Genomic DNA, 13,723 nt, shown 5'->3' with positions numbered 1-13,723 from the left:
TATATATTCATTGTTTTTCCACTAAAACATGGAAGAAGTGCTAAAATCTTATACTTTACACAAGCCAGCTGGACAAATCTTAAATAAAACACGACAATAGTTAGTGCTCTTTTCTCACTTGGCTCATGCAAACATTAATCTCAGCTGCGACCTAGATATTTTCTTCCTAACAAGATTCAAAGGAAATAAAACTGTGCAGATATTGTCAAACATCAGATTCAATTTGACACCGCGTTCGACAAAAAGACAAGCGAGCTATCCAGCTTTAGCTTCTTTCTCCAAATCTGTATCAAGATTTCACAAACAGATTTTAGATCATATGCTGTCACTTGCAGCTTGAGTTTTGCAAGCTGATGTTCAAAGAGAAAAAAAATCACTCATAAATAAACATGTTTTCATGTAATTTATTTGAAAAGTTGAAGAGTCTGCAACCAGTTGACGGTGATAAATGGAATAAATATGACCAGGAATACATTTAGAAGAAATGCCTTTTTTTTTCCTTTTTCTGACAGTCATATAATATGATAGAAGTTTGGCTGCACCAGTTAGTTTTGCTGTGCCGAACAGTTTTCCACTTCCCTTCTTGGAACGCCTCTGCAGCAAACCTCATTGTCATTCACCCACTAATGAGCCTCTCATCTCATAGATAGACCTCAGCTCCCTCAGCTGTTTGTTTCATTTTGGATGACCAGTCCAAACCAGAAGCTGTAGCAGATGAAGAACCAGTTCTTGTTCCACTATGGCAAACTTACAGAGTAGAATCGCCAGCAGTAGGATGTAGGATATTTACCTCATGAGAGATTAACCAATAAGGGAACATTATTTTATGCATTTATACATTTCAAACTCCGTGTTCAAACACCATTGACAGGTATTTACTCCTAAAGTCCCTGTCACACTAGACAACTTATGCCAACTTACGAAACATTTTTTATGTCTAAATTTCTAATAAAATTTATTTATTTGATCAATTTGTTTGAATTACATTAAACGCACACTGAAAAGAAGCTTCCTGTTGATTTTTTTTAATTCCATCTTCAATGTCTTTAAAATGTTAATAAGTTGTCATAAGTTGTCTAGTGTGACAGGGCCTTCATATCAACTTAAACTTAGCACAAAAAGTAAGGAAATTTGTGCTTGGTTTATTATTTCTATGTTGCAATTGCTTCTTGACAATAAATCGTATATTGTTAGAAACCCTGGGAATTTCTCTTTTTAATGGTGCCACATTTGTAAGGAACATGCATTTGTGGGATGAGCAGTAGAGCTGAGTATGTGGGTAGTGTAAATGAAAAATTAGTCAAATCCTTTCTGCCAAACAGCTTTTTTATGTTGTCATTGTTTGCAGCTTTTGGTACACCCGTGTGCTGCCATTCAGGTACCTGGTATAAGATTTATTTCCAAGAAGCAGAAGAAATAATTTACGAAACACAAATTGCCTTACTGTTTGTGCTAAGTATTTTTTGTGTGAAATATTTTAGTTATTTCTAAGCATTTTATAACACATTAGTCTCAGTGGCCATAGCTTAATGGTTTATTTTTGCTTCTTACATGCAGTAATTAGGAACTCAAAAATACGCCTAAACCATGCCACTGTATGTGGGTTTATTCAATTTTTCTCCCCCATTTTATTTTTTTTCTTTTTTTTTTCTTTAGAGGAGGTGTAAAGGAATTCTGGGTGAATACTGTAAAATTTCTCAACTCTTTCATAATAAGCATGGCTCGTCCTCCATATCCTTCCTAAATTGGATTCTGAACCCCGAGCTTTGAGCAGACCTCCCACTAAAACCAAGTTGTGATTAAATATTCCGCCACTGCACATAGCTAAAGACAAATGATGTGCCACCCTCTGCATCCCTTATCGAAAGCCAAACTGCTGATTTGTTGTGAGTCTGTCAGTGAATTGATTAAAAGTGCGGTAACGCAGCCACTCAATCCCAGAGACAGCATGATGAACTTGAGTGAACCCTGCTTGTGTAATTGATTATTTTTCCTCTAATGAGACTGCTGGTTTATCTGTGAAGAGGAGAAAGGTGTTGATCAGACCCTTTGTTAAAAAGAGGCTTTTAGAAACATCTATTGATTACATTTTCTTCAGTGTTTAAGGTTCCTTACAGGATCACAGGAAAATGAAATGATTTGTGCTTATAGATTTCAACCATTGTATTTTACCACTAAATTACCAGGGATACACTCTCAGAATGGATTTTTATCATTATAAGTATCAATATGACTTCCAGTAGAATTTGGAATTTCCTTCTATTACAGAGATTTCTATTAATTCATCAATTTAATTTGATATTGTTTATGTGAACAACATGCTTCACTCTGTGCTGGCAATTTTAAAATGTGTTCTGCATGTCCTCCATGTATCACCCACCGCTCATAAAACAAACAAGTACCCGGGCGGAGTTGGATAGGTGTTTGCTCAGCTGTCAAGATGGCCTCTTATTGATCCCAAACAAATGGCCAGTTGCACATCAGTCCTGCTAACGAGGTGAATCAAATTCTCCGTGGGTTCCAGAAGTGTAGCTGTGAAAGAACAGCAAGCCCTAAAAAGAAAATGGTTGCCAGGGGGAGAATGCCAGAGCGAATTTGTGAGATAGAGCCAGCCAGTCCCATAACATGTCCACTCTGTATGCATGTAGTCTGAACAGATGGGCGCTACTGCAAGACACCCCAGGCAACTGAAGCAATTTCCAAAAGGCCAGTCAAGCCCAGCATAAAGAGCAAGATAGAGTGGGAGAGGAGGACAAAGAGATGCTGGAAAGCTTTTCATTTTAGCATTACCATGGCTACCCACCAAAAATCTCCAAGAAGCATTGTTACACTTTAAAATGAGCGAGCTGTCTAAATCTAACTCTGGCTCTTGATCTGTGTGAAATTGGATAGATGTGTTGTGTTTGTAAATAGTTGAGGGATTCCAGTGCTCACTGCAGTCATTTAGTTTGAATTGTTTAGGGTTTGGTCTTATACCTCAGGATGCCAGACTGCTTGAAATCCAATCAACAAGAAAGCAATTTCAAATCTGACATTTTACAGTTAACCTCTAATTCCTCTCTCAAGCTAATATTCTATTAAATCTCTAACCAAACTATAAAACTAACTACTGCCAGATGCCAAAGTGTGCAGAAGGTATTATAGTGGCATAGACTAAGCTTGTTAAACACTTAAATGTAGTTGTTAGTATTAAACCAAACTGCATATAATCAAAAACTTAAACAAGAATAGCACATTAAAAAATCTTTAATGTATGTGTGATTGTATTTCTGTTCTTCATCTTGTTTGTCTTTCAGGTCAAAAACCCATTCTACAGACTTCTCCTCCAGATTCTCCACAAGGTCCTGGGGTAAGAAACCTATTTCACTCAGAATGTTTTAGATTAAAATTTAGAAGATTTTTATTAAAAAAAAAATAAAACATTGGTCTACTCAAACTCTTTCCCTGTATTTAAAAGGCACAATATCTGATGTCAGCAGGTCTGTTGCTTCATTTTCCATTAAGAAATGGTTGGTTTGCTTCTTCTTTTATTTCTTAAGAAGAATATCTGACTCTTCAATGATTTTTTTATGTCTTCAAAAATGTTTTAAGTAGGTTTCAAATATACTGTTTGTATATACTATACTGTGGTACAGCTGAAGGGTGATCAGCATTAGAATGATTTTTTTGTGAATATGCAAAAAATGTATGAAATGTGCAGTTCAAAGCTGACACAACACAACACGTGATGTTTGATGATGGTGTGATCATGGTATGACAGTTTCTCATGTAGTAGTACTGCAGAGCTTGAAAGTCATGAACAATCATCAAAGGTCACTGCAATGACCTTGTCTGTCAATTTTCTTCTACTTATCGGAGTCGGTTCATGGGGGCAGCAGCCTAAGCAGAGAGACCCAGACTTCCCTGTCCCCAGCCAGTTGGGCCAGCTCATCCGGGGGAATCCAAGGTGTTCCCAGGCCAGCTGAGAAGCATAGTCCCTCCAGCTTGTCCTGGGTCTTCCTCTGGGCCTCCTCCCAGTGGGACGTGCCCAGAACACCTCATCAGGGAGGCGTCCAGGAGGCATCCTAAACAGATGCCCGAGCCACCTCAACTGGCTCCTGTCGACGTGGAGGAGCAGCGGCCCTACTCTGAATCCCTCTCGGATGACCGAGCTAGGGAGAATCCAGACACCCTGCGGAGAAAACTCATTTTGGCCGCTTGAATCTGTGATCTCATTCTTTCGGTCACTACCCAAAGCTCGTGACCATAGATGAGGGTAGGAACGTAGACTGACCGGTAAATCAAGAGCTTTGCCTTCTAGCTCAGCTCTCTTCACCACGACAGACCGGTACAGCGCCCGCATCACTGCAGACACAGCACTAATCCGCCTGTCGATCTCCCGCTCCTTTCTTCCCTCATTCGTGAACAACACCCCGAGATACTTAAACTCCTCCACTTGGGGCAGGACCTCCTCCCCGACCTGGAGAAGGCACCCTACCCTTTTCTGGCTCAAGACCATGGTCTTGGATTTGGAGGCACTGATCCTCATCCTGGCCGCTTCACACTCGGCTGCGAACCGCTCCACTGCAATGACCTTTAATCTTGAAAGTTTCTCCAAAATTCCCCAAATAATTTTCATTAAGTGCTTTGTATCTTAAAGCACCTAAGTTGTCCTTGAAGCTTCTGAATAATCCAGAATATTGTTATTTAAATATTTCACCATGAGACAAATGAACAAAGATGACCAAGAAAGACAGGTCGGAGAACTAAAACTGTTAGTAATTGTGCATTAAAATTAAATTTTGCTTGTTTATTTATTTTTTGAACTGACCAAGAACTACATAAGATGTGAAAGGTGATTAAAGAAAGAAGTCTTGGGGTATTGTCATCACGCAGTGCGGGTTTTGTTATATAAACATTAGAGATGCGTAAGTCAGGGCCATTTTAGTCAGCTCTCTGGACCAGTGGGAGGTTTTGTATAAAATGGTGTCTGCAAATAAATATTCAAGTCTGAGAACAGAATCAGTTTCCTGCATCTAATTCGGGCTTTCAATTGAACATATTTCTTACAAAACCATAAACCTGTTGGGATATCTTGGTCTCCAACCAGCTCTTACCTCCTTCAATAAATTTAATAATGTGTTTCAGTTGAGAGCTGGTCTGAAAACGATTCCTGCCTAGATCAGTCTTCTAGGACCCCATGCGCATAGAAACTGGTCTCCCATGTTGTTCAGACAAGCATTATAAATCTCCTGTAACCCAAGCTTACACTGTGCATGGCTTGTCCACAAATACGGCAGGCCAGACCTATAAATCTTGTTAAATTCCTGCATAAATGTCTCATTTGTCCCAGATTTTCCCAGCAACAATGTGAGTAGGAGGTATAATTGACGAGGCGCTTGTTTACAAATATCTCTGTTTTCTCCATTTCACTCACCTGCATCAGATTCCAGAAATAATGTGTATGTCAAAATATCCTGCAGCAAGAGTTTTGCTGAATAACTAGCAAGGCACGCTGCGTGTGTGTGTGGAGGGGAGCGTGTGGGTGCATATCTGCTGGAAATGTTATTCTTGATGAAAGACAACAAAGTGTCTATTTGTGTCAAATGCAGAACACTTGACTCACCGCTGACACCTTGGAAGCAAAGAGAATACTGATGATAATTATGCCTAGTTGCATCCAATCAGATTAAATGTCACATTAACATCTGTTTATGTCAGAGGCTTCCCACGGGAAGCCGACTTAGTACCGATCGACTCGACAGTAACTTTGTCCTGAGTTTAATTGTTGCATGTTCATCCATCTGTGTCATCTGTTGTCAGCTAGTGTGACTTTAATTTAATAACTAGAGCCTTAAATCAACCATATGTATCAAAGGTATATGTTGTTGATTGTGTATACTGTGAGTCAGTTTGTTCAGACTGCACTAAACTACAGGGCGTAACCATCATCCTTCAGCCTGAGTAGAAGTGCCAGTAGGGACTGAGGGTTGTGATAAATGGTGCTCTCACAATAAGGATGAGGCTAGGGACACATGCATTCACACACAGTAACATCGCATCAGAGTGGAAGGAGGAGGATATCTGTTCTGTTTCAACGCTGGCTCTCTGGGCCGAAATGGGTCGGTTTTTCCGACTCGTTTTTAAATTGAGCCGGCAGGGGCTGCGAGCCATGGGAGTACTGCACCCGTGAACTCTACAAATTGACCTTATTTTGATTAAGCTGCAACGGTGAAGGAATCCTACAAGTGGGCAGCTCCCTGTGGCAGAGAAAAGACGTCTGTGGTCATACTGGGCAGCTCCTGGGGGATGACATTAAAAGAAGGCGCTTAACTGGACAGACTCTTTTACACGCCACTCTCACGAGAATCGCATTCCCAACCCCTGTCCACCGAACAGGCAGAGTTAATTTCAAAAGAAATGAGTTTTAAATGTATTTTTACTGCCTGTTTTGGTTAGTGTCACTTTAATTCAATTCTTTATTATTCACTCTACAGATGACAAAATCCTAACATTAAATCATGTTGCCGAGGTTTCGAGTTAAAGTTCAACCGCTGTTTCCCAGAGGAAGCAATTATTTTTCCAACAGAGGGGATTCGCATGTCATAAAAGGAAGAAAAAAACATTGTCAATTTGATAAACTGTTGATGTAAATCTTGGAGGGGAAAAGAAAATTAGTGACCATTGTGGTTCCACGAGGCAGTTACAGGATAATAGCCCTCTGAATTCAAATTCGCCATCATTAGTCTGCTTTGCTAAGAGTAAACGTTCAGATTTGATCAGCCATAATCATAATTTGCAAAACTGGCCCAGGGTTTTTCTTTCACAGGGCTGTTTCACTGAGTTAAAATGTAAATGGCACTAAGTAATAGGGGCTCATTCATAAAACAGTTGGGCGAAATGGCCGCTCTGACCAGTTCGTTTTTATGTTCCTTCTAGCTGTTTAAAAATCACAGATGAAGCCTGCCAAGCCCCTCGCAGGTGTGTGTTTTAGAAATAAAACGAGTTTCGCCGAACCAAAAGAGGCATGGAGCTAAACTCGGATGTGCTGACGTGGAGTGCAATGTGTGTCGGAAAAAAAAGTCTTGTCACTTAAAAGAAAAAAAATTAGCCTCTTGCAAAAATAATTAGCCTCTTGTATTCGACTGTTTATTATGTATTGAGAATAAAAGTGCATTAAATGTTTAACAAAGTAGCATTTAGACAGTATCATAACAGAAAGAGTAAAAAAAAAATATAGTTTTTAACAAAACAGAAAGGCCAAAAGAAAGAAAGCCAGGTTTTTATCTGTAAATATTTAGAATAATAATAATAGTATATAATAATAATAATAATAATAATAATAATTTTATCTGTAAATGTTTGCTGATGTGTTTCAATGCGAAATGTGTGAACAGAAAATTGTTTTGCAGCATCTTCACCACATTAAAGGTGTCTGTATTTTAGATTTTAAGTTTTAAGAAAGGCCCACCTCTTTTAAAGAGTTGAAAACATTAAAAAATACCTGATTAGGTTAGGTTAGGTTAGGTTAGGTTAGGTTAGATTAGATTAGATTAGATTAGATTAGATTAGATTAGATTAGATTAGATTAGATAGACCTTTATTGTCATTGTCATTTTTAGGTTTGTTGTAAATAACAGAAAACTAAACCTTCTACATTCAGAATCGTGTTTGAAAAAACATTTGAAGTGTCTATTATTGCCTGATATTTACAGCATCAGATGGCTGCCCAGAACTCTATGGAGTAAAATAAAACTGGGAATGTTGTGTTAAGCCTTGATTTGTACCCATCTTACAATTCATCATCACTCTATGGCAAATTCGCAAATCTGTCAAAGATGTTGACATGTAAACACAATTTTTGGAATTCTACATTCATTTTCACTTTTCAAGACATTTTACCCCTTCTTCGACATGAATGTCAAGTGCTGATAAATCCGCAGCATCCTTCCCTCACATGGCTGAGTAAACAAGCTGTACGCTTCACTTCTGTTTGCTGGCGTTGTTGGATCTGATGACTTTCTTCTGCTTGCATAAATTATTGATCCTTGACACTCTCCATTTGCCACGGTGCGCGGCGCTAAAGAGGCCACGTTATTTATATGCAGCATTTGGAAGCGCGGCGGCGTTTGTTTGCCCGTGTTGATGATCATTTCTCTCATGAGTTCTCACATCGGGCTGCGGTCGTGTTTCAGGGTCGTGCTCGTGTTTTGTTGACCCAGGTGGGCTTGTAGTTTGTGGGCCGAAGGTGAGACCATGTTTCAGTTCGTTGCTGGCAGAGGACTTGTTTGGCAGCTGGCACAGGCTCAGCCGAGTCTAATTTTCACCCTCCTTCATGAGGACTACATTCTTGTTATCAAATGTTCACATAGCTGAAACTGAATTTTATTTTTGAAATATATACATAAAAACACATTTTGTCAACTAAGACTTAAATTACAGGTAATTTAAATATAAATTTGCTTTTATATTTACAAAAAAAAAAACAACTACATTTTTGGATTCTTCTTACGTGTATTTTTAGAGAGTAATGTCACTGTTCAAAGCGTCTTTCTGATGACATTTCACTCTGTCTCGCATGTTCTCACGTTTTATTTTCTCTCATCACACTCCCATGTGCTATTTACACTCTTACTCACATCCAACCCCCACTGGTGACACTATGACGTGGTATAACATCTGCCTTCTGTGCGCGTAATGTTTTCCACTTATTTGTCCCGACTTGTTCACCTTTTCACCTCAATAATTCATGCTAGTAAACTCTGTATCATTTTCATTAGAGCTCATGCTCCAGACTTGTCTCGCTATCTATAATAAAAATATATCGTGCTTGATCTCATAGCAGGCGATGCAGCTCATTAAAATACACAACAAAGAGGAAAGACAAGTCATGGAGCTTTAGTCGGTGCAAATAAATAAATGAATGAATAAGAATCTGAGCACCGTATTTTCTCCAAATCATTACTCCTCAATGTTCTCACCACCGCTCCAGCTCTGACAGTTGTTTTCCTGTATATTTCTGCATTCCCAGTAGTCCGACCACAACTTATATGTTCAGTTTCATTCATTCCCTGCCACATAGTTGGTTTAACTTTTTGTCACTGCATTCCCACTGCTTCCCGTGCCTCCAAGGAGGAGTTGTAACTCGTACTTGTTTGCCTACCTGGATGCCTCTTGCATTATTTATCGTTAGAAAGCTTTACTGCTCCTGTCTACTAGACTCTCCCTTGGGTTTTTTCATCCTGTTCTCTGTGCACCTCTGCTGACCAGTTTACCAGAGTGAAAAATGAAGCCACAGTAGAAGTGCCAAAAATTGCACGTTTTTTTTTTTTTAATTTTTAAATTTTTTTTGTAAATAGCCACCTGAGGATGAGTCTCAACTGTCCTTGCTCCCTCCATTTTCAAGTGTTCATTTTTCTCTCAGAAATAAACATACTCCTAACCTGGATAAGTTAACTGTTCGTAAGGATAAAGTTGCTTTAAATTACTGTGAGTTACCCAGTGGAAACACACGGTGCCCTCTGGTTCCCATTTGGATAATTCAGATATAAAAAAAACACTCTGGTGATTCTTTAATCCTAAACACAAGCTTTAAAAAATCATTAAAAATACTTAATTATTATAATTATTATTATTTTTTATAAAATGTTCATGATGCTGACACAGTTTGTTCACAAACAAAAGCAGATTTTTGCTTGAGGGAGGACAAAATCATGAACCAAAGCAGAAGACTTAGGATTGCACAGCAGGCTGTGTCACTACATTTGAGTGAGCGCTGCCAATTTTCATGTTGGAGAGACTGAAGCTTATAGCCCTCATTTTAGGCCATTTGTACCCACTCAGTCGAAACTCATACTGTTCAGTTTGACTTTAGCATGGCTAAACCCCTTTACTGCTTGTATTGACTCGCAAAATAAAACCTGAAATGTTTTTTTTAAGAGGAAAATTAAAAACCTAACTTGAAATGAACAATAATAAGAAAACAAAATCTGGAAAATAATAAAAGAACAAAATTGGAATACTGAAAACACAAATAAATCTTCACTTTCTTCAAATAATCTTAAGTCTGTGCAGCATTAATTTTTGGTCTACATTGTATTTAGACCTTTTCATCATTAAATCTTTTATAATTGATGCAGTTTATTCCCAAACACACATTCACAGACACGTTTATGCATATTATTTACACTGCTCGAGTGTTGAAAGGAGCTATTTGCTTCTCATTTAGTCGACGGGCATATTTTCAGGACCTCACCCACAGAAGTGGACACTCCCACAGGCGCTGTTTACGATTTGCGAACAGATGCTAATTTGTGCAACTTGCTAAATCCGCCTCTAAGAGAATACGTCGAGTGAGGCATTTAGTTGTGGCATTGCTGCAGCTGCCAATGTTCTGATCTCAGCCCGTTTGCCCTGACAGCCAAGCATATCATCTGCTCAAATTCTGGCTTCATAAAAACTTTATGTTTTGGTTGGTGTGTATGTGAGTCATCCTTTTGCAGAGACTATTTTCTGTCCTTCACACTCTATGAGCTGAGTGTGGTGACGTTTATGTCTATGTGTGTAAAATGTGATTTGCCTCAGCCGTACTTGCAGTTCCTGATATGTGACATTCCCCTGGCCTGGACATTTTTTTTAATGCAAGCATGTTTTGACCAACCCCAGCGGCCAAAACCATGTTGTGCCTAGGCTTTGGCAAGACAGCAGCTATTTATTTATTTATTTTTATAATAAAAATTATATGAGGGTAACCAAAAATAAACCAATCCGTAAAACAAAAAGAGAGAAAATGGCATAATCTAATCTGGAGTTATAGCAAACAAATATGGAAACATATGGTGGTGTGGTATGTCTAATATACATCTACCTTAAGTCAGGCCACCATGGTTTAACTTAAGGCAATTTTTGGCTTTTAAAATAAGATAACAATTTTAGCCCTGCATGCAGGTTTACCTCGGTGGTATCAAGGGGTTTAATACCTCCAGTTCAGAGTTCTCTTGGAAGCAAGCAGGCCCGCCTTGAGTGGCTCCTTTATCAGAAGTGCAAAGTACTGGGAGGAGTGCTGTCAAACCGGCACACAGTTCTTCAATAAACAATGCTGCCTTCTCCCATCATGCCATGAACAATTGATTTAATTTGACTTCATGCTGCACTCAAGGATCATTTAAATTGGTTACCTTGCTGAGAAGTTGAAAAAAGTGCAGTCAGTCCAACAGCAAGTAATTTACCATTCAACACCAGCTGCGTGTTCTTTTTCTGTCACTCCTCTGCAATGGTTAAAATGGACCTGATGCCTATTTGAAAAAAAAAAAAAGTTCATATTTTTGGGCTTTTTAAAAATTGCTCTTAGCAAAACCATGACTATCTCTTAAATTTATTGACAGGCTTTTTGTGGATTCGGTTTTCCCTGGTGTTTCCAACAGATTTTAAAGTTGTGGGTGTGTAGCTTACAGCAGGACCGATTGGTGTTAAGAGAGTGAACTCAATATCAGAAAATGCGAGCTCCAGGAGGAAATGCTGAGATTTTCTAAACCCCTGTCAAACCTGATGTGATCAGTAACAAGGACTGCATTGTTGTTGGCAATTGTACTATTGCTCAGCAACATGTCACATAAATAAACCCAAGTTTTAAATGTGTCACTTGTTTAGACTGAAGAGAAGCTGTGATGCAGCATTTTATGGCGTGTCTTAGTATTGCAAAGTGTCTACATGGGATTATTAGTTTAGCCCATTTTAATTCAAAACTCAAGGCTAGTGTTTATAATTTCCGTATTTCTCTTTTGTAGGTAAAAGTTTAAGTGCTTCAATCAACTGGATTCTTTTAATGTTTCAAAGAAGAATAAAAAAATAGCTTATGCAGACTGTGATTTGATTTACACAGATTTATGCAGTTTATATCAATGTAAGCCAATACAATGTCTTCACTATCATTAAAATTCATGAGAATATCTGTGTCCAGGATGTGTGTGAGTCAGCAAGCAGCCCGCTGTCATTATTTTGAACTTGTGCAGCTGTTAGTTTTAAAGGTACTGGTAAGTGTATGGATGGTTTTTGACAACACAACTCAGATCAGGGAATTACATCACATCTAACCTAAATGTGTTGAAAAGTCTGAAAACTAGTGGGATTTGCTAATTATTGTGCTCAGTGACTTATCTGAGTGAAACATTTCTTTGTTTTTTTATGTATTCAAACACTTTTGCAACTTTGCAGCTAGTGTATGCATTCAACTGATTTAATGAGGTGCAATAAATGAAAGAAGTGCAAATAAACAATTTATTACTGCAGCTATCGTAACTTTATATGTGTGAGTCAGCTGCATTAGATTTTCAGGTCGGGGCTGGTTGAGAAACCTCTGGCTTTCTAAGTCCCACTTTCAACTTCGCGGGCCTTTCCAGTTGATTTCTCCCATCTTTGAACTCTGGAATGAAGACTTCTGAGCACAAATGAAATCCACCTTGGGTTCTGCTTTTGCTGATGCTGCAGTGGCAAGCAGCATCTTTTAGACATATTCAGTAAGAATAAGGATCACTCAGTTAACATAATTGCTCATTTATTTATCTGTTTTTTCTTTCATCTAAAATATTGATATTAGTCTCTTTACTGCAGCTGAGGCTACAGAACGTTGCTGAGGTTAAATGAGACTACATAAGTGGAAAGCTTTAAAGCTCGGTTGTCTCTTTTCAGATCAGTTAGAATATAATTTGAACATCTGATCTGGATTTCTCCCTGATGCCTACCTGTTTAGATCCATCTCAGAGGAAACCTTGGAGCTGTATCAGTAATGCCAGAGGTTTAATATTTCCTCAAAAGCATGGAAATGCTTCATCATCCACCAGGATTAGCCAGAGGTGGACAAGAAAAGGGCATCTAAGCTCCCCTACTCGTCACTGGGAGAGCTTCTGAAAATGAGATAAATGACAGAAAAATGCTGAGATCAGAGCAAGCACATTTTACAGTTATTATAGTGTTCTGGTTATTAGTCCGATTCCCTAAAACATTTCAAGCTTGTTTTGTTAATTCATAATAAAGCTGATTTTCACCGCACTAATTCCATCCCAACACAATAACGAAGTCACGTTGTACACACCACTTCCTTGCTCTTAATTATCAATTTCAGCAGAGACACTTGTTCTGGTTACTTCCACTTAGACTTTTTGATTAATGTAAAGCTCTCTTTCTTTTTGGGTCAACTTTTAATAATAAACACGTGCAATCAGTGGAAGAGAAAGATAAGTAAGATTAAATTAGTGGATGGAAAAAGTTCATTTTAACTGAAAATCCATTCCTTCGTTTGCTCCTGCTCCTTGTTTCCGGGTGCTTCAGAACTGCTTTAGAGGGGCCGTGGAGACCTGCTCCTTTACACAGGTCTATAAAGTACTTGTAAAAATAAAGTAAAAACACCTTAACAGAAAATGACTTTGGTAAAAATAAATTTCACTGATGAGAAAAGTAATTAAGTAAAAGTCATAAAGCTGATCACAAAAATCGGGAAAGTAAAAGTACTTTTACACACTCTAAGAAATAAATTGATGAATTTACTGAACCAAGCTGGTTCCACTACACAAAGTTGAGTAAATTGAGCGATATACATATTTTCTTTTAAAGAAAATATGTATATTGCCTCACATTTACTCCACTAGGTTTAGTGGAACCGGTTGACATGACTTGGTTGAGTAAAATCAACACAATTTTTTTAGAGTCCATAAACAACTCCTTTCACAATGAGTTCAAATATATATAT

At 38.3% G+C, this 13,723-nt stretch overlaps 1 protein-coding gene across 3 annotated transcripts in view; it reads left to right on the top strand.

The window, feature by feature from the left end:
* The window catches only part of nphp4 (nephronophthisis 4), a gene marked incomplete in the record, with an annotated part of 156,485 nt that overhangs the window by 84,512 nt on the left and 58,250 nt on the right, over positions 1–13,723 (top strand). For all 3 annotated transcript variants that reach the window (XM_014020399.1, XM_014020398.1, XM_014020401.1), the window contains 1 exon segment: positions 3,297–3,349. In XM_014020399.1, coding sequence (XP_013875853.1) covers positions 3,297–3,349 — 53 coding nt within the window.

This window comes from Austrofundulus limnaeus, unplaced genomic scaffold, assembly GCF_001266775.1.
Source record: "Austrofundulus limnaeus strain Quisiro unplaced genomic scaffold, Austrofundulus_limnaeus-1.0 Scaffold251, whole genome shotgun sequence".
Lineage (NCBI taxonomy): Eukaryota > Metazoa > Chordata > Actinopteri > Cyprinodontiformes > Rivulidae > Austrofundulus > Austrofundulus limnaeus.
Note: the sequence above shows the minus strand (reverse complement) of the source record. Positions and strands in the feature narration are given on the sequence as shown.